Source organism: Melanaphis sacchari, unplaced genomic scaffold (assembly GCF_002803265.2).
Source record: "Melanaphis sacchari strain LSU unplaced genomic scaffold, SCAv2.0 Contig22_pilon_pilon, whole genome shotgun sequence".
Lineage (NCBI taxonomy): Eukaryota > Metazoa > Arthropoda > Insecta > Hemiptera > Aphididae > Melanaphis > Melanaphis sacchari.
The window spans coordinates 916,985-937,643 of NW_020271107.1; the positions used below are offsets into that span (position 1 = coordinate 916,985).

General features: G+C 27.3%; 2 protein-coding genes across 4 annotated transcripts; one reads left to right on the forward strand and one right to left on the reverse strand.

Moving 5' to 3' along the window:
• Positions 1-5,857: 5,857 nt before the first annotated feature.
• Positions 5,858-8,540, reverse strand: LOC112594405 (elongator complex protein 5). Its single transcript, XM_025339168.1, has 5 exons — positions 8,269-8,540; positions 6,610-6,930; positions 6,317-6,492; positions 6,089-6,258; positions 5,858-6,023 (listed from the first exon to the last, which is right to left on the reverse strand). The coding sequence occupies exons 1-5, from the start codon at positions 8,327-8,329 to the stop codon at positions 5,924-5,926; spliced, it is 828 nt and encodes a 275-aa protein (XP_025194953.1). The 5' UTR covers positions 8,330-8,540; the 3' UTR covers positions 5,858-5,923.
• Positions 8,541-9,920: 1,380 nt separating this feature from the next.
• On the forward strand, positions 9,921-15,598 carry LOC112594315 (polypeptide N-acetylgalactosaminyltransferase 5). 3 transcript variants are annotated; one of them, XM_025339032.1, is made up of 10 exons: positions 9,922-10,948; positions 11,016-11,223; positions 11,391-11,501; positions 11,564-11,741; positions 11,943-12,123; positions 13,793-13,932; positions 13,992-14,090; positions 14,154-14,288; positions 14,382-14,535; positions 15,445-15,598. In XM_025339032.1, exons 1-9 carry the CDS (start codon positions 10,306-10,308, stop codon positions 14,532-14,534), a joined length of 1,848 nt encoding a protein of 615 aa, XP_025194817.1. In that variant the 5' UTR covers positions 9,922-10,305; the 3' UTR covers position 14,535; positions 15,445-15,598. The 3 variants fall into 3 exon arrangements, with proteins under 3 accessions (XP_025194818.1, XP_025194817.1, XP_025194816.1); XM_025339033.1 differs by lacking the exons at positions 11,943-12,123; positions 15,445-15,598 and adding an exon at positions 12,521-12,701 and having other exon boundaries at positions 9,921-10,948; positions 14,382-14,540; XM_025339031.1 differs by lacking the exon at positions 15,445-15,598 and having other exon boundaries at positions 9,923-10,948; positions 14,382-14,540.
• The last annotated feature ends 5,061 nt before the right edge of the window (positions 15,599-20,659 follow it).

Genomic DNA, 20,659 nt, shown 5'->3' on the forward strand with positions numbered 1-20,659 from the left:
CTTTACGAATTAATAAAATATCGTAAACAGCTTAAATGTATAATTTGTATAAAAGCATATATTATTCAATATTCCAATTGAAAATATTTAAGATTTCGACATTTAAATGGAATTTTTGTAAGTTGATTCCATCAAGTCGTGTTACGTGTATAATATTGCTTATTATAAGCTCTGAGATGATTTGTTAATGTGAATTTATGTATGATTTATGTTAACAAAATCTGTGGTACATTAAAAAGAGAAAAAGGCGCTCAACATATCGAAATTTCAAACATCAACACAAAGTCACAAATAATTATTTTAATACCTGCATAATAAAAAAGTTATTCGTAGTTGATTAAACAGAGTATCAACTATATAAATATTTAGATAAACATAGTAGTAATCTGTAAGTGTAAGTTACACTGAATATATAATAATAGAGTATTACAGACTACAGTAGATACTTATTAATTATTATGTTTAAATTACATAAATAATGATGTTAATAAAAGTACACTTAAAAAGAAAAATCTTATTTAAAATGCCAATTCTATACACTAATATCTTATTTAGTATGATTTTAAATTAACTAGATCATTTTGAATCTTTAAATATTAAATCTCTGTCAATTATATAGATTCTAAGTATAATATTAATATTAAATTGTACCTATACAATTAATAAAAACTTAACAATAACAAATTATTGCTATATTAATATCAATAATATATTTCTTCTATATTTTATTTAAATAATTATATCAATATACTATGCAATATTATTGAATTACAAAATTTAATTTAAACGGACTACAAAAAGCATATAGGATTATAATATTGTAAATACTGCTTGTATTACTATAAAAATAAATCCGAGATGCTATTGCCAAGAAATAAGATAAAAACTAATGGAAATCATTAATCAATAATACGCTAATTTTTTAGGGCTTCACTTTGTAATATTTTCATATTTTTATTGATAAACACCAGGCACAACACATATTTCATAGAAGTGCGATTAAAAATATGAATTTTTTTAGTGCATATTTAAGCAAATTTCATCATTTTACAGTTTTTAAAACATATTTTAAAATTAATTTAAGTGAGTACACTCAATATTCTTATGGCTTTATGTTCCTAACTTAAATAATTTTACGTCAACATCCAGAAAATAATAATGAAGAAGAAGCAGTATTATCAAATTGGATACACCAATGGTAGCAAACATTGCACACATTAATAAGCACGCAATTAATTAATACATTTTCCACATAAGGTTTCTTTACTTAAAAGAACGTCGTATCTAAGGGCGCCCATATGGAAGAGCAAGGGAGGGTCATGTCCCTCTCCTAGAAAATGTTAAAAAAATTATTTACACAAGATCTACAATGAATGAAGATAGACTTGATGGATTGTGCATGATAAGCATACATAAGGAAAAAAATGATGATAAAACAAATGAATACATAGAACAAATAATAAATATATTTGGTGTTAAAAAAAGAAATTTACAATTTTTACTTGTAAATTTATGTTTTAATAAATGTATGTTATTAATCAAATGCAAATTCAATAAATAACTTTTATGGTTAATTGGTTAAATAATTATTATTTCATAATCTTCCAGTTTGATATATAAAATATAATAGTATAATGTTAAATTGTAAACCCCTTACTATCTCGTGGACATAATTAAAGTTTTGCCCTACCCCCCTTGAGAATTTTTCTATGAGCGCACTTGGTCGTATCGCACATGTTGGAACAAATTTAAATAATATCGTAGAACTACAAGAATTCTAAATCCCGCAAAAAAAAGAGAATAATTAACATAAACTGTGCTCGAACGAAGAGTTTTTTGTCGCGTTAAATTTATTTTTAAACGAATTCTATGAATTTTGAATAATTATTCGTGCACTCGCTTGCAATAAATCATTGTATTGTATATAAAGTCATAAAATAAAAAAAATATAAAGATAAAAAAAAAAAACTCTTCGCTCGTTCTCTCTTAAACTCTACGACAAATCCCGGTAACGAGATAAATTGCCTTCCATCGGATACGGAGTCCACGAACGGTCAGTAGAAAAACATTAACCACTAACCACTAACCTGCTAGAAACCGGTAAGTACGCGGATTTGTCACATTATATCAATGTCGTCGCTTGTCACTACACACGCGTAGTAGGTATACCTACGTTAACGTTTTCGTGTACGTGTACAAAAATCCTCTGCTGTGATTGGTCGGTATCCGTTGGTAAGCTTTAAGTATACCAGAGCGGTCGTAAGCGACGACGACAGAGTGACCGCGGTGCGGGCGACGTTCGCCGAAGCAGTCTGGTCGTCGGTATCGCCGAACCGGCGTTTGGCACGCGCTCCGCTCAAACGACCGACGAGACGACCAGTGTCCCATAACATGGGCGGTCTCGGATCTCGGGCGTCTATCGGCCGAGAAAACCGTCAGCGGCCGACTTCAATCGCCGGACGTTGCGCCCGTTTCCTGTGATGTCGATAATTGCGTATTAATTTTGCGTAACCGCGATTATTGTTACGGATCCGACGGCGGAAAAAACAATTGTTATTGACAGGAATTACGATATTTATCGGCCGGAAGTGATCGGTTATTACAATATTCACGGGACAAGCCGCGTTCTGAGGACCAGGACCGTATGCAGCGGACCGTTCGGCGTGCGAGCGTCCGTCACCGCGTCGAACAGAAGACCGAACCGTCCGTCGAAATTTCCACATAACGAGTCCACCGTGTACCAGGGGCACATGCATCGCGAGCGCTATCGAATGACGACGACGGATTGGCAACTATGATATTAATATTAATGTAATATAATATATATCATAATAATATACATAACTGAACTACCCGGTTTCGCCCGTGTGAAGTTCGTGCTTTCTCAAAATGGCTGTAAATTGTAATGACGAATAAAATTAAATTTTGAATAATAGATCGCTCGTAGGAGTATTTGGTACTACCTTGTGAAAAAAAATTGGAAAAATGTTAAATAGTGTCGTCAAAAAATGGTAGGTAACATAAAAAAAGCCTGTTTTTTATAAGTATATTAAGAAAGGATAAAGATTATACGCGGACGCGGCCGGTGGTATCGGACGGAACTCTATGCAACGTGAACTGAGAATATTATTTTATTTAATAAAATATATTATTATTATGCTCGCAGATACATTATAAATTATAATGCATTATTTATTCTATAGCTATACCAGTTCAATAGTAGGAATTATTTAGTAATGTATAATGGCTAGTCTTGGGATAGAGTAACTGGTAAGACGTGTGATTGACGCCAGATGACATTGTGAACATAAAAACGACTGGTATGATGTGAATAAGATAATATAGTAGAGATGGATATCAACATGTAAGGGAAGAATATAGTCAAGACGTTATTTTCATTGGGTGGAAGAAGGGGTTATAAGACCAATAAAAAAAGTCATCACAAGTATAAAATTCAGCAAATTTACGCATTCAGCAAGACGATTAAACATTAGATATTAAAATAACAAACTATTTATAACACTTAAATAATTGTCTATATTTAACAATTCAAATTTTAAAATTTTATATAGGTACCTTAAGAGAAAAAATAAATCCAATAGGATTTAATATCCAGATTCGGGAGTGGGGGGTCATAATAATGACAATGAAATACATGTTGCAAGTCACAACTGTTCCTTCCAATTTATCTGATGTTCAAAATATTCTACCAATCCTACATGGATACATCATACATATTAGGTACCTACTTATAACTTATAAGATATTAATATTTTATTTTTTTATTTTAGCCATACCTCCATAATAAATTCAAGCTTCACATTGAATTTCAAAAAAAGATATACCGATAATTATTAAATGCCACAACCAGCTATTTGTAGTGCGGATACCTACCGTATCACCACAACGAAAATATGGCTTTTAAACACTGGCTTTTCTTATTACTTATTTTCATACATTATCATATGTTTGACACTTTGACGAAAACATAATGTTTAAATCCCTCTACAACCTACAACCAAACATAGTATCTACGTATCAAGTTGAAATAAATATATAAAGAAATAAAAATACCTAAAAATAATTTTCATTTGTTGATAAATATAAAATATTTAAAAAAACCTATTTTTATTTTTTATAAATTATTAAATAATTACCTACATCAGAAAAAAGAAGCTATATTATTTATTCCATGTTATGTATTATTATTGTAAACAGTGATGAAAAAATATTTGTATCGTTTTTCGGAAAAATAACCACAAAAAGGGTCTTTTAGTTTTTTTAAATACCATATTATTTTATGTATTCCGTCTGTATCATTTCTGAGCCCATGATCTGACCTGCCTGACCCGTAGTTTTGCCTATGAATACTTTAAGATAGTATAATATTAAAGTATATTCTTTTATCATTGGTAATAAAATATACATCAATATAATACATTTACAAATAACTAATAAGTGTTGTATTTATGGTGTACCTATTATTAGTATTTACTGTTTCATGATCAATTAAATTTTAGTTATATTTTTACAAATTTCTGTCGTTTACAAGACTAAATTTTTTTGTAAACACTGTGCTTCCTCGTTCCAATACTAAAAACTCTTCCTATGGATGTATTAGATACCTGAAAGAAGAGTTATATTTTATGAAAACCTTTTAAATTGAAAATATTTCATCTAATGATTAAAAATCATTTATTTGACCATCAGATCATGGTAAAAATTATTCTTATTTACCTCATAGTTTTTCATTTGATAAGTACTTATATTAAATCTTATTACAAAAAACAAAGCTCGGAAGTCAGAATATTAATTAAAAAGGTAATAAGTTCTTCTATAACATTAAAAAATATACAATTTTGAATAGCTAATATTTTTTTAGCGAAAGAAGAGGATAATTTTAAAATATTTTGGTCTACCATAATATAAATGTCCAGTTTTTGCCTATAATAATGTTTAAAATAATCAATGCTGTTGGTACCTACTAAATTATCAATTTCTAACCATTCAAAAACTGACAACAATTTAAGGGAAAAAATGTATAGTTTAAATTAAATCAAATACATTTTTTAATACCTGTTAGAATAAATATTTGAATACTTTGACACAATTACAGTTGAATTATAATATTGTACAGCTGTCCAAAATAGGTATGTTTAATTTTAAATTAAAAGCATTCTTTTTAAATTAAACTGAAATTAAACTTTGAACAAAATTTAATAGTTACTTATCTAGCTGAAAATATTTGAATAGGTCTATTCAATATACTGAATGTGAAAACTGGAAATTTGTCCTGTGTAAGGAAAGTTAGTTAAAATTGCAATTAATAGTAATTAAATTATATTTTCTAAGAATTCTCACAATTTCAACATAATTTATTATTTTCTATTATCCTGGCAAACTAGTTTTTTAAAAAATAACTTAACTTAATTAATGAAATAACATCTTTTAATTTGTTCAATTGTATACAATATATGTGAATACTAAAAAAATACTGAAAAAATTTGTAAAACATGCAAATTTTAAGATATTTTATTACTTTAACATTTGACTGGTACTAATCAAATTTATAATAACTGTAATGTTATTTTTAATTTCAAGTATTTATCTTAAAAATGTTAACTGCAAATTCAAAGATCATTTAAAAATAGATAACGAAAAATTTAAATCATTAATAGATTTAACAACGCAAGCTCATCAACATAATTATTTTTAAAAAAATTATAAGAAATGATATTGTTGCATTAACATATAGTTTTAGAAGATTCTTTTAAAGAATAAAATAAACATTTAGGTTTATTTTTTACAATAATTTGATAAAAATAATTGTTATAAAACAATTCAAAAATATACCAAATTATCATAACAAAATGCATACATATTTTATTTGCATAACACAATTTATAAACTATATCATATGATGTTATATTTCTAAGTCATCATCCGGATCTTCCTCATCCCAGTCATCTGCTTCATCTGGAACATAATGAATCATTCCACCAGTATTGGATGTATTTTGCACGCTAAAAATTTATAAATATGAATTAATTAAAATATAATTTTAATTCTACAAAAGCATTTAACATACAGAGTATAAGGTAAAATTAATTCTTCCTTGGCTTTCTTCTCATTGTCTTGCAAATCTAATTTAAAACTAGCTAAATTTGTTGGTATGCCTTTATCTTCTACGACTTTTTGAGGCGGCAAGTCATTTATTAGTTTAAATGAGCAATCAGATTTTAATTCACCTTTTAATTTCTAAATAAAATAAAATAATTAAAAGAATGAAAAATATAACTGTAAATTATACAATTACCTGAACTACACATTTACCATTTGACCTTTTATGTTCTAATCTTAGCTTTAAAAGTAACGGATTGTTAGTACTTTGTACTTGTACATGAGTCTTACATATGTTTTTCAAGTGTTCAATTTGATTAAGTTCTGTTACATCATTGTGTATCACTGCCACACATTGTACAATTTTAGAAACTAAAATCATATTATAGCAAAAATCAAACACTATTTATAATTTATAAACAAGTTACTAAGTTATCTATCATAATATGATTAATAAGTAATGATGATAATAAAAATAAATAAATTTACATTTATCTGATGATGTGATATCCAATAATTCTTTATATGCTTTACTGAATTCAGTTCTAAGTAAATATAGAGATAATGAATCAATAAAAATGACTATATTTCTGGTTGATTTTTCAATTATATTTGAAACAGTTTCATACATACTTAAATTTAAAGACAAAATGTTAGTCATACAATCATGGTATTGAATATTAGACAAAGAAGGAAATAAAGTTTGGTATTTGGGCACTAAATTTTCATAACAAAGTACATGAATGTTGTAAGATTTACGATTTGCTGATATAAGATGTAATAGAAACTGTCCTTTAGCTAAATATGAATCTGCAAAAAAAATAAAGTTACAATCTGTTAATAAAATATTAATTATTATAACATTTTGTTTTGGCATCATATAATAAAATAAGTACATGTGTATGTTTTTTTATAATAATTTTAGTATTATAATTTGTTTATAAACAATGAACTTCCTAATTAATATTGAAGTATAAGTATATTATACGCATTATTAAAATTATTAAATGATATACTCAGCTTAAACTTTGTATCTCTCCTTCCTTATTTTAATAATTTACTTTTCTATGGCAGCGCATGTTCAATTACAACACAAGCAATATTTAATAGAAAATAAAACATATTGATTAGTAAAAACTAAAAACCAATTTATAAATTAACAATCTACCTAAGATTAAGTAAAATAACAAGTGAGTTAATAATGGAAAAGTTATGACTTATGATGTATCATTTATTCTTTAATCAATAAATATTAACTAAATCTAAACTGCTATGCTTTGATAATATTACCAATAGTCATAAATCATAACCTATTATAATCAGTGGCATATATAGGGGGAAAGTGTCTTATGTCTATACACTTTCAATTTAAAAAAAATAAATAGCCCAATGTATTAGTATTTTACTTATGCTTAACAAAATATTTATATTCAAACTACACAAGTGAATTAATCTTATTAGGTTCAACGACATATTTCAGAGAATATTTTGGACATGCCCAGAAAAATCAGTCAAAATATGTTATTGGTTATAATAAATATGTAAAATATTCATAAATTAAAAGTTTCATTTAAGATAAAAGATAATTTAGTTTTATACAATACAAGAACATTGACTATTTTTAATCAGCTATAAAGAACTAATTACACACCATTACTTAAACTGTAAATGGAGTTTTATGACATCATAATAGAAATTGTTCGGATGAGTGGGTTATAAGAAGTTGGATATATATTGGTAAGCAAAAATGTTAATACAAAAATTATATTTAGTCATAATTATGAACTATAATATATATTACATTAAAGCTATCGAAAGTAGGAACTAAAGTATATTTTGTATATCATGGTTCATCACTGACTTTTAGGTTAGTATGATGTAAATCAACCTCTATAATATAAACACATAATTATTTTTAATTATATGGAACTTTATATCATAAATTAAAAATATCAAATAATTAAAATACTAAGGAATTTAATTTAAATCTTACAGTTAATGTTCCGTAATACTACATTCCAATTTCACATCCCTATTTTATATTATTATAGTATTCAAATATAAATTACTAACTTAGTTTAAGAATACACAATACACATATAAATAAATTTAAATAGTTAAATTGTATTAATTGTATCGTTGTCTCACCTTCAATGAGTATTAACCGACTAGCTTGAGTACCTCTTACAACACTTTCGTAAACGTTCATCTCGTATGATTTAAACTAATAATTTGAACAATTACATAAACAATAACAAGTATATTGATTTTTTAAATACTTCTTTAAACCAATTATCAAATGAATATGTTGGCGCAATGGCATCAATTATCGCTGCAAATATTTACTTATATATTTTAATTTTTTATAATTATTTTGTCACGTCTTAGACTTAAAGCAAATCAAAACATCGTTATTAATATTATATTATAGTTGTTAATATTTGTTATTAGTTTGTCATGTTATCACTTATCAGTTCGGCTTTAGTTAACCTACAAATTATGTAAAGGCGCAAAAAGAGCAGTCATCAAGAACCGGTTACGTGTCGTTGGTGAACAGCAGCACAAGTTGCCGCGTTCCATTAGAACAAGTATTGTACGATTTGAATATGAACATTTTTATATAGTCTAAGGTTTAAGTTCTTAAGATACAAGACTTCGTGCGTCATAAGCACAAAACCCATTTTATAAACGATTATATGTGCATCCGCCATTTTGTTTACAACAAAGTGTTGATGATGATTATTAATTAACGAATTATTATTAAGTAATAAGTAATAACGATAATGGCTCAATTACACATTTGACTTGTGTAACTGAATACAATTTTCAACAGCAGAAACTACAGACTTCTATTGCACTAGAAATAATTTAGAAGACTGAAACTCATTTAAATCGTTTTTAATTGAGATTTTTTATTTTTTATAAAGAATGATGAACAATTAATCACTTAATTGTTTTAAACATTCCACAGACAACTTGAATAAGTACAATTAATATTTTTACTAAAGGTTGAAGGAAAAACTATTTATTTTTTTTTATAGGGATTTTAACTTTTTTACAAAAAATTCGTTAGAATTAGGTTCAACAATCATGTGAACTCATGTCCGACGACGAACTTGGATTTCATTGAATGGCTATAAAATATTTACTATATATGTAATAATAACATAAGAATTTCAAATGTTTCAATTATAACTATTAGCAGTTTATGATCAATTTCTTACAACCCTTAATTTCCTTGGCAATCGTCTGATAGTATTTGTTTTTAGTTCACGAGATATTTTATAAGATGTAGTCAGACGTTAAAAACCAAAGTGAAACAAATAAAACATAAATCTGTCTTCGCAGCAGATTTATTCTACTCCGAACTGTGGAAATAAAGAATAAGAATGAATAAAATATTATTTCGAAGAGTCAGACTAGTCGGGGAAAGCTTGGAAGTAGGAATATTCGACCACTTCGAAGGTGTTAATATTATGACATTTACTATCTTTTCAAATAAAGTTGATATTTTCCAAAGACAATAAAAAAAAAAAAAAATGAAAAGATACAGAAGCTACTGCTTAAATTTTCCGAATATACACAGGCACGCAGCGATACCTATAGAATGTAGATAATATAATAGCATCAGAATATAGACCACATTTAAAATACAGGCGATAGAGTATTTTAAAACCATGTAAGCATTAAAGAATGATCAAAAGACGGCGAACGCGTACTGTATGGACCTAACCTATAAAACCTACGTTGTGTACACAATAATAATAATAATAATAGTAATAATAATAATATTTCAAAACCAGTGATAGTGGTTTTTGGTGATGTGTTCTCATCTGCATTCTGCGTTACTTGTTTCTACTATATAAATTACTCTATAATAGTTATTAGTTATTACCTTCATTACAGTGAAACGAATGACGTCGGCGGCTATTCAATACGAACATTATACTACGATGCCATTCTGAATCGACGGCGACTACAACATATTACTTACCGATCGCTCTACAGACGTCCGTCTCGCGTATACGCATATACATGACATTGGCGGTATTCTGCCGTCGCGTTCAACCGTCACCTCCGGACACTGGCCAGGACGATCTAGTGCTGTTATGATAGTGCTGTTTGTGCGCAGGTAGACTAGGAAAGTTTTTGCTCTCTATCTCTTCTCCAACTCGTTCCGCCGTCATGTTTCGCAGCAAGTTTCGTCTGCATACTTGCAAGATAATCGTTGCCACGTCGCTGCTGTGGATCTTCATCGACATCATGATACTCATGTACTACACCGATTGCATTGGTCCTAATTGCAAGGCAAAAAGCACCTCTGTAAGTAATTCCGACAACAGTGCTGATGATGTGTTTGACGTCACCGCAGCACCACGCATGGGGTGGGGACCTGTGCAGGACAACATGCTTGAGCGTTTCAAGCACAGTGGCGATCATAGTGATGACACGACATATCCTAGTCACCTGTTGATGCGTTGGAAGCCAATGCCTCCAGTGCGTGAAAAGCGCGGTAAACACGGTGAAGGAGGACGAGGTGTCACAATGAAACCTGAACAAGAAGCCTTGATGAAACAAAAATTCAAAGAGAATCAGTTTAACATAATAGCTAGCGATATGATCTCATTAAATCGATCTTTGCAAGACATAAGACAAGCAGAATGTAAAAGTAAACAATATCCCTCATTGATGCCCACCACTTCAATAGTGATTGTGTTCCACAATGAAGCGTGGTCCACTCTTTTGAGGACTGTATGGAGTGTCATTAACCGATCACCTCGATCTCTCTTAAAAGAGATCTTGTTGGTAGATGATGCTAGCGAAAGAGGTGATTTCAGTTGTAAAAATGCGGAAGACAGAATGTGATCTCTATTTATATAATTTTTCCATTTCAGATTTTTTGGGAAAAAAATTGGAAGACTATGTTGCCACTCTTCCCGTAGAAACTAAAGTACTAAGAACAGAAAAACGTTCTGGTTTGATAAGAGCTCGATTGCTTGGAGCCAAACATGTTACAGGCCAAGTGATAACATTTTTGGATGCACATTGTGAATGTGCTGATGGTTGGCTTGAACCACTTCTAGCCAGAATTGTACTAAACCGGTATGTTTAATTATTTTTTATAAATAAATTTTATATAGTTTAATACATTTTTATAAATGTAATATACAAAAAAAAAAATATAATTCATAATAATTCATAATAATGATAAGTAAATTTTGATTTTATGTATAAAATGAAAGCTGCAAGTTGACTGTTTTTTTTTCTAGAAAAACTGTTGTGTGTCCAGTAATTGATGTTATATCAGATGACACATTTGAATATGTTACTGCATCTGATATGACCTGGGGTGGATTCAATTGGAAATTAAATTTTAGGTGGTACGTATTTTAAAAATTTGAGTATTTTTAATTAAATTTAATATTTTAAATATTTATTTTAGGTATCGAGTTCCTCAAAGAGAAATGTCACGACGTAACCAAGATCGTACAGCACCATTAAGAACTCCTACGATGGCTGGTGGACTATTTTCTATAGACAAAGATTATTTTTATGAATTAGGTTCATATGATGAAGGAATGGATATATGGGGTGGTGAGAATCTTGAAATGTCATTCAGAGTAAGTATTGTGTACAATAATTCCTAGTGAAATAAATCATTTAATTTAATTTCATTTCAAGCTGGTTAATCAATAACTTGTCAATTATAAATAATTTCCGTACAGATATTTGATTTGAAAATTGGGTTTAATGCAAAAATTAAATGTTCTATTAAAGAAATATAGTTATGGGGGAAAAGTAGTTGATATGGATATTTCTAGGTGTGGCAATGTGGCGGCACACTGGAAATAATACCATGTTCACACGTAGGTCACGTATTTCGTGACAAGTCGCCATACTCATTTCCGGGAGGCGTATCGAAAATCGTGTTACACAATGCAGCCCGTGTTGCTGAGGTTTGGATGGACGAATGGCGAGATTTCTATTATGCAATGAATCCAGGTATAGGACAATATATGTGACCTGTGAAAATTCGTTCCGCTTTTCTAAAATTTACTAACATAAAACATCTGTCTAACCTAATTAATGTTGCTTGCTGGTTTAAATATAATTACTCCCATCATATAACATTTAAATTTTAAAAATATTAAAATTATTAATATGAAATATAAAATTGATAAGGTTACACAGTCCTCCATGCATTCTGTATGAATTCATACAGTCCTCACTTGTACTTATTTATTGTTGTGTACTCGTGTGTTATAATTGATAGAGAGGGGTAGGAAATGGATATATTGTGTGTGTGTTTGTCTGTCTAAATACATATATCTATATTCATATACAACATGAACCAAGAGTTTTCTTTCAATATTATCTTTATTGAAATGATCACTCGTAGATTTGGATGTGTGGCGGCACTTTGGAAATATCGCCATGCTCACATGTTGGTCATGTTTTTCGCAAATCCACACCTTACACTTTCCCTGGTGGCACGTCACATATAGTCAACCACAACAATGCCCGCCTCGCTGAGGTTTGGATGGATGAGTGGAAACATTTTTACTACGCCATAAACCCAGGTACCCCTTCTACTGATATGTGATTGAAAATATTTCAAGCACACGAACACTCTACACGTATTATTTTGATAATTTGACATTTTTCTCTACACCCTTAGCACACCATACTACGTAGTTATGAATGTTTATCTTATTTATTTTTCATATCTTAAACACAAAATTGTTTTTAATTATTATTTAATCACTATTTTTCATTGTGTTCTTCATTGAATGTTTATTTAATTAACAAAAAATCCCACCTACAGTTTGTTAATGTATTCAAAAATCATTATGCATGTATAAAGATTTTGAAATAATTTTATCCTTTTAGCTATATCTATATTTGACTTATTAATTTTATAATAGATTTTATCATAGATTACATTCATATGGTAAATTAAATAAACGGAAAAAAATGGTCCACATAAAAAAACATAGTAAGTTGTGTACAATTGGCCCTTTGTCATAATTGTGTTCCTAGACAATTGATAATTTGCATTCTTAAGTGGATCCTACCCTGTCTGCTCTTCATATTTCCCTTCATAAATATTATGTATTTTATCATCAATTATTCAACTTGTTGGTTCATTTTTATTATATATTGTAAATGTTGAATACATCTTGTTGTATGTCTGTATATTTATTTTGTACATATTGGAAATAGTAATAAATTATTTTAATATCAACCACATAAATAAAATTGGGATACCCAAATAAAAAAAATAAAAAAAATGTTTAATATATCGCAAGGAAAAATCCACACAATGAACCAATATTGTCTTAAGTATAAAATTATGACAGGGAGGAGGATAATTGTCTGCATACAGTTTATCGTGAGGGCCAATTGTCCTAAATCTAGTAAATTTAGTTATATTAGATAAAACTAGCACTTAATGCATGTTGTACATTTCATAAACTAATGGCCTTATGGTTTGTAGTTTTATTTTATTGCATGATATCTATTGATCACATTGTTTATTGAGTAAAGCATAATAATTAAATAATTATTGTTATCTGCATATTTTGTATATTATTTTTAATTATTTATTCCTATTAAATAATAACTAATAAATTAAAAGTATCTATGTGTATTAACATTTTTTCATAATTAGGTGCATCTAATGTTGAGGTTGGAGATGTTTCTGAACGTTTGGCTTTAAGAGAAAAATTAAAGTGCAAGTCTTTCCGTTGGTATTTGGAAAACATTTATCCAGAATCGCAAATGCCACTTGATTACTATTATCTAGGAGAAGTCAGTAAATAAAATATTAACCTCAGCTCACTGTTTAATAATACCATTTATTTGTACAGATAAAAAATGTTGACTCCCAACAATGTCTTGATACAATGTCGCGAAAAAGTGGTGAAAAAGTTGGCATGAGTTATTGTCATGGTCTTGGTGGCAATCAAGTAAATCAATAAATTTATTATATATTTTAAACTTAGTATATTAATCTTTAAACGTGTTAACAGGTTTTCGCATATACTAAACGATCACAAATTATGTCTGATGATAATTGTTTAGATGCTTCCAACATTGTCGGACCAGTTAGTCTAATTAGATGCCATGGTCTTGAGGGCAATCAAGCATGGGTTTATGATTCAAAAGTAAATTTGCTAAATATTCTTGATTATATAATATGTTAATAAAATAACTTGTAGTTATAGTTATTTGGCTAATCAATAATTTATTTTTTTTAGGAGATGACAATAAAACATAAAACCACAGATCAATGTTTGGAGCATTCAATGTCTGCTGATCAGTATGCTGCCATATTAAATGAATGTGATGGTTCACGTAGCCAACAATGGACAATGAAGAGTAATTTTCACTGGCAAGCTAGCTCAAGATAACGTAATCTAATTTTTTACTCTTTATTTTAATCAAGTGTTATTTGTTTACATATACATATATACATTTTAGGTATCAAAATATTTACTTAAAAGTTCTTATGAACAAAAATATCTACTTAAAATAAAAATAAAATACCTTATTTACCACCGAACAAATCAGAATCATAATTAATAAAATCCATGACAATTTTAAAATACTTATAATTGAATCTTAAGTATTTCTATTTTGTGACTATTTTATCCTTGCCCAGAAATTTACACTTTTTATGAAAAGCACTAAAATAATAACAAAATAAAAGGATTCAGTGAAAACACTTGTGATATTTACATGTTATAATATGAGTTATACTTATTATATTTAATATTATATTTTGTATAATAAAAAATTTATAAAGTAATTTTTCTCCCTTATAAAAAAAAAATAATAATAATAATAATAATATAATGTATGGCTTAGAATTTAAATACATAATATGTTATGTATCTGATATACACATTTGCTTTTCCTTTTTTATACAAATTCAATATAGTCATTAAACGCTCAAAATTATATCCTATATGAAATTTTGAATGTAATATATTAAGTTAGGTACACTTACGTGCTATTAACATTATACAGTATACTATATTCATTGACATATTGTGATAACATGGACACTAATAATATAAAATAAAAGTCATCATTAGTCTATACTATTTATAGTCAATAAAACAATTTCTACTTATTGTATCCATACATATAAATACCTGTTTATAGGATATAATGAGCTTCGTTTTAAATTGAAAACTGATGACTGATCTAGCTATTTTACTATGTGTCTAATAAAATAAGGAAAACATTTTTTTATTATGTGAAATATTAATGTCTTATTTGATTTTTAGATAATAATATATATTTTTTTTTTTTTAGACAATAAAAAAATTCCAAGTTTAGTTATTAAACAGATGTATGGGGTAGAATATCAGTGATATATAAATATTTTACATAGTTTAAAAAATCTTTATTATTAAAAAGATACTGTCTTAGAAAATGTCTTATGTTTTACTTTTATTTTTTTAAATATATATCATTGATCTTTAATCCTAATTTTTCTAATAAGCATTTATTTTTATACTAATTCAATTTGTGTCATTGAATTATCATATCATATGATCAATTTTAAGTGTTTGTAAAAAAAAAAATCAACTACAATTCATTTGTTTTTTTCAAATGTGCCGTTAAATTTCTGTTTAAATATATTAAATAAAAGACTAATCAAAATATAGACCAATAAAGTAAAATATTTTTATTGAAAAAATCTACTTAGATTTCCATTTGACAAAAACTTGGAACAATAAGTAACTATTTCTTAGAAATAATTGAAAAATACATCATGAATAACTTAAAATATTATTTACGGTACATTATAACCTTGTTTTAAGATTTTAATAGATTTATTATGTATATTATGCAATTAGTTAATCTTCCAAGTCATATTATGTTTTATTTTTATGTTCAATGTTTTTTTTATATATTTATATATATATATATGTGTATGTTTGGCATTCCTTGGTGATTGTAAATATATATTGTGTATATTTTATGATTGAATGTTACTTGTTCAAATTGGTATATAACATTAATTATTGTTATTGATACAATCAAAAACATTTTCATGTAATTAATATCACAAACATACCAAGAAATGTCAACTAAAACAATATGTTTATTTTTTAATTATTATTATTTCATTTTTACCATTTATGTATTTGTTTTCACGATTCGTGTCCACATTCATAAAATGTGATAATATTATTTTATTTTACCAACCATTAACATTATGTGCAATCAGATATTATACAAACAAAGTCAAAGTATGTTGTGTATTATTTTTTTTTATATGCCTTTTTTTTTCGTTTATGGATATTTTAATATTATTTTTATGTGTTGTTTATTATTATTTATATTACCTTATATTTTGTACGCAAGAAACAAATCAAATCGCATCAGAGCCTTTGGTGCAACTTTATTATTATTATAATTATGAATAATTAGTTATTTTAAGTAGGTAGTTAAATCATCAGTATTTTAATTATTTTTTTTGTTAAATGTGATAAAATTTTGTTTATCTAAAATTAAATTTTGTATTTAAACGATTATAGTATACCATTTCTTTAGTAGTTAGATATTCCCTTCTCCTCATAACAATTAACAACTAAACAAAATTAAGAAATACTTCAATTTTATAAATTTTATTTAAATATTGAACATAAAATGTACTAACTTGTACTGCAAGAGATAAGAGGGACAACAAAATCCTGAATGTGTCACTTCTTAAGCACAAACAGTATTGATGAAATATTAATACTCTTTATCCACCCACACCATGCAATTTTAAGAAAATTGCATATAGTGGATTGGTGATGGACAGACACAAAAAAAACTTCACTTGTATACGCGCTTGCATGGTATAATAGTTGGCGACACCATTAGGACATCATGCCACGTAAAACGTATTGTCAGTGTCATGGTCACCAAGCGGAACTATCATGAGTTCGAAGGTGATGTTTTCAAATGACAAGTGTTAGACAAGTAATTTGTTCGAATATTAATATACAAAAATCATTTATTTTAATTAAAAATAGCTATCTAATATTTTAAAAATAATTAATAAAAAAATTTTGTCAATGGCCCCCCCGTGGTGCGATAATATCATCTACATATATCGCCTATATCAAAAGTCGAAAGATTAACCTAAGTTCAATTACCCTTCTTCGCCTGGCAAGGATCGACGGCCACGATGGTGTAATATTGGGCTATATTGGAGTCACCAGATTAAACGTTGAACAATTACCAGTACGACCTTAGCTGGTACACCAATAATATTTTTATTTTTTTAAATTAATCTAATATATACCTTAACGTAACAAAAAATATACCACGAGTACACTCTGATACCCTAGTTAATTGTTCATCGTGACTTTGTGTACAAACTACAAACTGACTTTTATTGTTTTTAATCATTTGAATTTGTTTAATTGTTTTATATTATATTATATGTTTATGAAAGTTAAAAGTTTTAAATTACTGTCTCAATTTTTATTCTTATTTGGTAATAATATTCGAATATTAAAAATAAAATATCACATTTTCAAAATAAAATATGAATATGCTTATTTATTAAATAGGTCATCTATGGCTTACAAATTTAATTTGCTATATTGTTAATGCATTGTTATGTAAATTTTAAATGGTAGTAATCATTAACATGATTATTGTACAGTCGTAAGATAAAAATAGATGTGCAGTTAACAGTAAATGAACATATTACATAGGGGTAATAAATTAATATGTAACATGTAAGTATTCTAGTATTTTAAAAACTAAAGAAAAAAATTAAATGCCCCCTTCAAAAAAAAATCTGACTTACTGCATAGTATTATTTTATTGTCGAATCTTTATCAACTGAGCGACTGACATTTTGATGTATTATGTATAAATATAATGTTATATATGAATACTGTAATAATTATTATATTCTAATGTGATAACTGATGAGACGTGTACAGTAGTGTATCATTTAAAAAAAATTTATACCATGTTTTTAAATTGTCTACTCGACGCGCCGTGTTATATAAGCTGACGTATTTTGATTCGGTGCCAGTATGGATTCTGTGTAACTGCAGAGTCTCTAATATTTGACGAGATCACGAAGGAAGTAAAGCAAACCCCCTCTCACCCACCATCAAACCTGCAATGTTATTTGTTCTATCAATAATTTTGTCATCTACATTAAAAAATATATAGATATTCATATAATTAATGTTGATTCGTATTAAAGCTTTATAAAAGAATAAATAATCCAGAAAATATAATTTAATTATTTATCTAATTGTTAAGAAACCATTTACTATTTTACTAAGTTAATCATTTATTTAAATATTGATAAATTTATTTACTTTTTTCTACTATGTATACCCAAATTTTTGATGTGACTATTACTACTTAGTATGTGTATTACAGTATATCCTAAGACCGTGTAAGTGACTTATATATATTATATATTCAAACTCAAGTTAAATTTAAAGAATACAAGATCGATAAATTAGAAGTTAACCATTAATGAATTATGAATTTAACTCAATAAGTTAAAATTTAATTTAGAAAAAAATATTAACTTAACTTAGTTTAAAAAAGTTAATCTATTTTTTTTTTAATCAGTATTTAAATCACATAAAAAATGATTATGTCTTTCTGTTTAACTAAATTATAAAAATAATTTTATTGAATTTTTACCATAATGTACATTGCACAGTGTAAATACCCTTCTGTGTTACATGATTTATTATTTATTAATTTAAACTATGCACATCTCAAATTAATAATTTGACAAACATTATTATTTTTATATAATAGAGCAATTAAAGGTCATATAACATTAAAACAATACAATTTATAATTCATAATTTTTTTTAAAAAAATTTCTCATATCAACTGCAAAAAGCTAAATTATTTCAGCTGTCAATTAAACTTCTTAAATTTATTAGTTGATTAGAAAATAATCCAACTAGTTTATACCCACCTTTGTATATATATATTTACATTATATAATTTAATCTGATATAGACGTCATCGGCAAGACTAACAACAAGATGGATAATTTATGTACACCCACTGGTAAAACCAATATTGTTTATCGCGAATTCGCTTTGAACGTGTACCCGGCAACGGTGGATTTATATCTCTATTACAATACCCACGGCAAAGGTATATAAAAAATTTACTTTATGACTGTGAAACATAGACGTTGTCATAGCTGCGGTGTAGGTAGACGTGCGTATCCAGTGTACATAATCATTATATACACTAAAATAATACGACTTTACCATATTGTAAGATTAACTTTAAACTTAAATTGACTAAATACAACAAGTTTAATGATAAACAATATTAGAATTTTACTATTATCTAACTGCTAATGACGTCAATAAGTTCGAAAAATGATTTACCGACTTGCGTATAAGACAACATTAATTCGTTATTACCGTCTCCCAATATTTATTTTTTGCCTGCATATAATTTTTAAAACTCAAAATTCTCTTTAATATTAAAAAATTTTAAATACCTTTTGAATAATAAAATTATAAATAATTAATTAACAACTAGTGTACCGTGTACCTACTCTCACAAAGACAATCATGATACTATTTTGATATTGACGAGGGAGAAACTTCAATGAAAAACGTATTAAATCAAAAAGTACTATATAAGTACCTATACTATGTCTTTATTTTATTGGAGACATAACTTTTTTTAGGAATAAAGGTTAAGCAAAAACTTATTAATGTGTGACGTGTACTTTCGTCGCGCGAATGCTGCGTTATTTATACATTACTATATAGGAAATAAAAGTTTTATGAGTTTTACTATCAGTTGTGCAAATTGATAAGTATAATAAAATAATATACTTTTTATGTTTGCGGGATATTTTATTTTCGTAAAAAGAAAAATCGATATGTCCAATATTAAATAAATAATAATAATACACCTACCAAATTCAGTATTTTTTTTTTTACTTATATAAAAATAGTACGCAGTATAGTACAGTTAAAATTGATAAAAAACTCAATATTGATATTTTTAGGAAATAATATATTTAACCCCAAAGCCCTCATTATGTTATGAGCATCAATTGTCCTGTAACAATTTTGGCGGTCGAATGACGGTTTATTCTTAGTGAACGTATTTATTATTATCACATAAATGTAATACCACGTATATCTACCTAAAATATACAAACTGTTTTGTAAAAGGTAAATACATTAATACTAATTTTATATCGAATTAAGAGGGTATTAAGAAGGTATTATCATCTTAAAAAATATTTTTTTTTATATATATATAAATTGAAGCCATAAAAATAAATTTATATTTGTTCAAAGATTTTTTTTTACTGTTTGATTGGCAGCGTCATTTCTTATTTCATGTTTTTGAATATTTTTCCGAGAAATTTTATTACATGAAAATCCTATTTCAAATAAGTAATACAACAGCTATATAAGTTATTTTAAGTTTTGTTGTGTGGAGTTGTATGGTACAAGAAAAACATACAAAATACCAGTTCAGTACCATAAGCACATGATAG

What these genes read in the sequence shown, in the direction of transcription:
- LOC112594405 (XM_025339168.1), bottom strand. Translation starts at nt 8,329, where the DNA reads ATGAACGTTTACGAAAGTGTTGTAAGAGGTACTCAAGCTAGTCGGTTA. An exon ending in TATCACATCATCAGATAAAT is followed by an intron (nt 6,493 to 6,609) that starts GTAAATTTATTT and finishes ATATGATTTTAG; the next exon opens with TTTCTAAAATTGTACAATGT. An exon ending in ATGGTAAATGTGTAGTTCAG is followed by an intron (nt 6,259 to 6,316) that starts GTAATTGTATAA and finishes TATTTTATTTAG; the next exon opens with AAATTAAAAGGTGAATTAAA.
- LOC112594315 (XM_025339033.1), top strand. Translation starts at nt 10,306, where the DNA reads ATGTTTCGCAGCAAGTTTCGTCTGCATACTTGCAAGATAATCGTTGCC. An exon ending in ATCTTGAAATGTCATTCAGA is followed by an intron (nt 11,742 to 12,520) that starts GTAAGTATTGTG and finishes GATCACTCGTAG; the next exon opens with ATTTGGATGTGTGGCGGCAC. An exon ending in ATGGTCTTGGTGGCAATCAA is followed by an intron (nt 14,091 to 14,153) that starts GTAAATCAATAA and finishes ACGTGTTAACAG; the next exon opens with GTTTTCGCATATACTAAACG.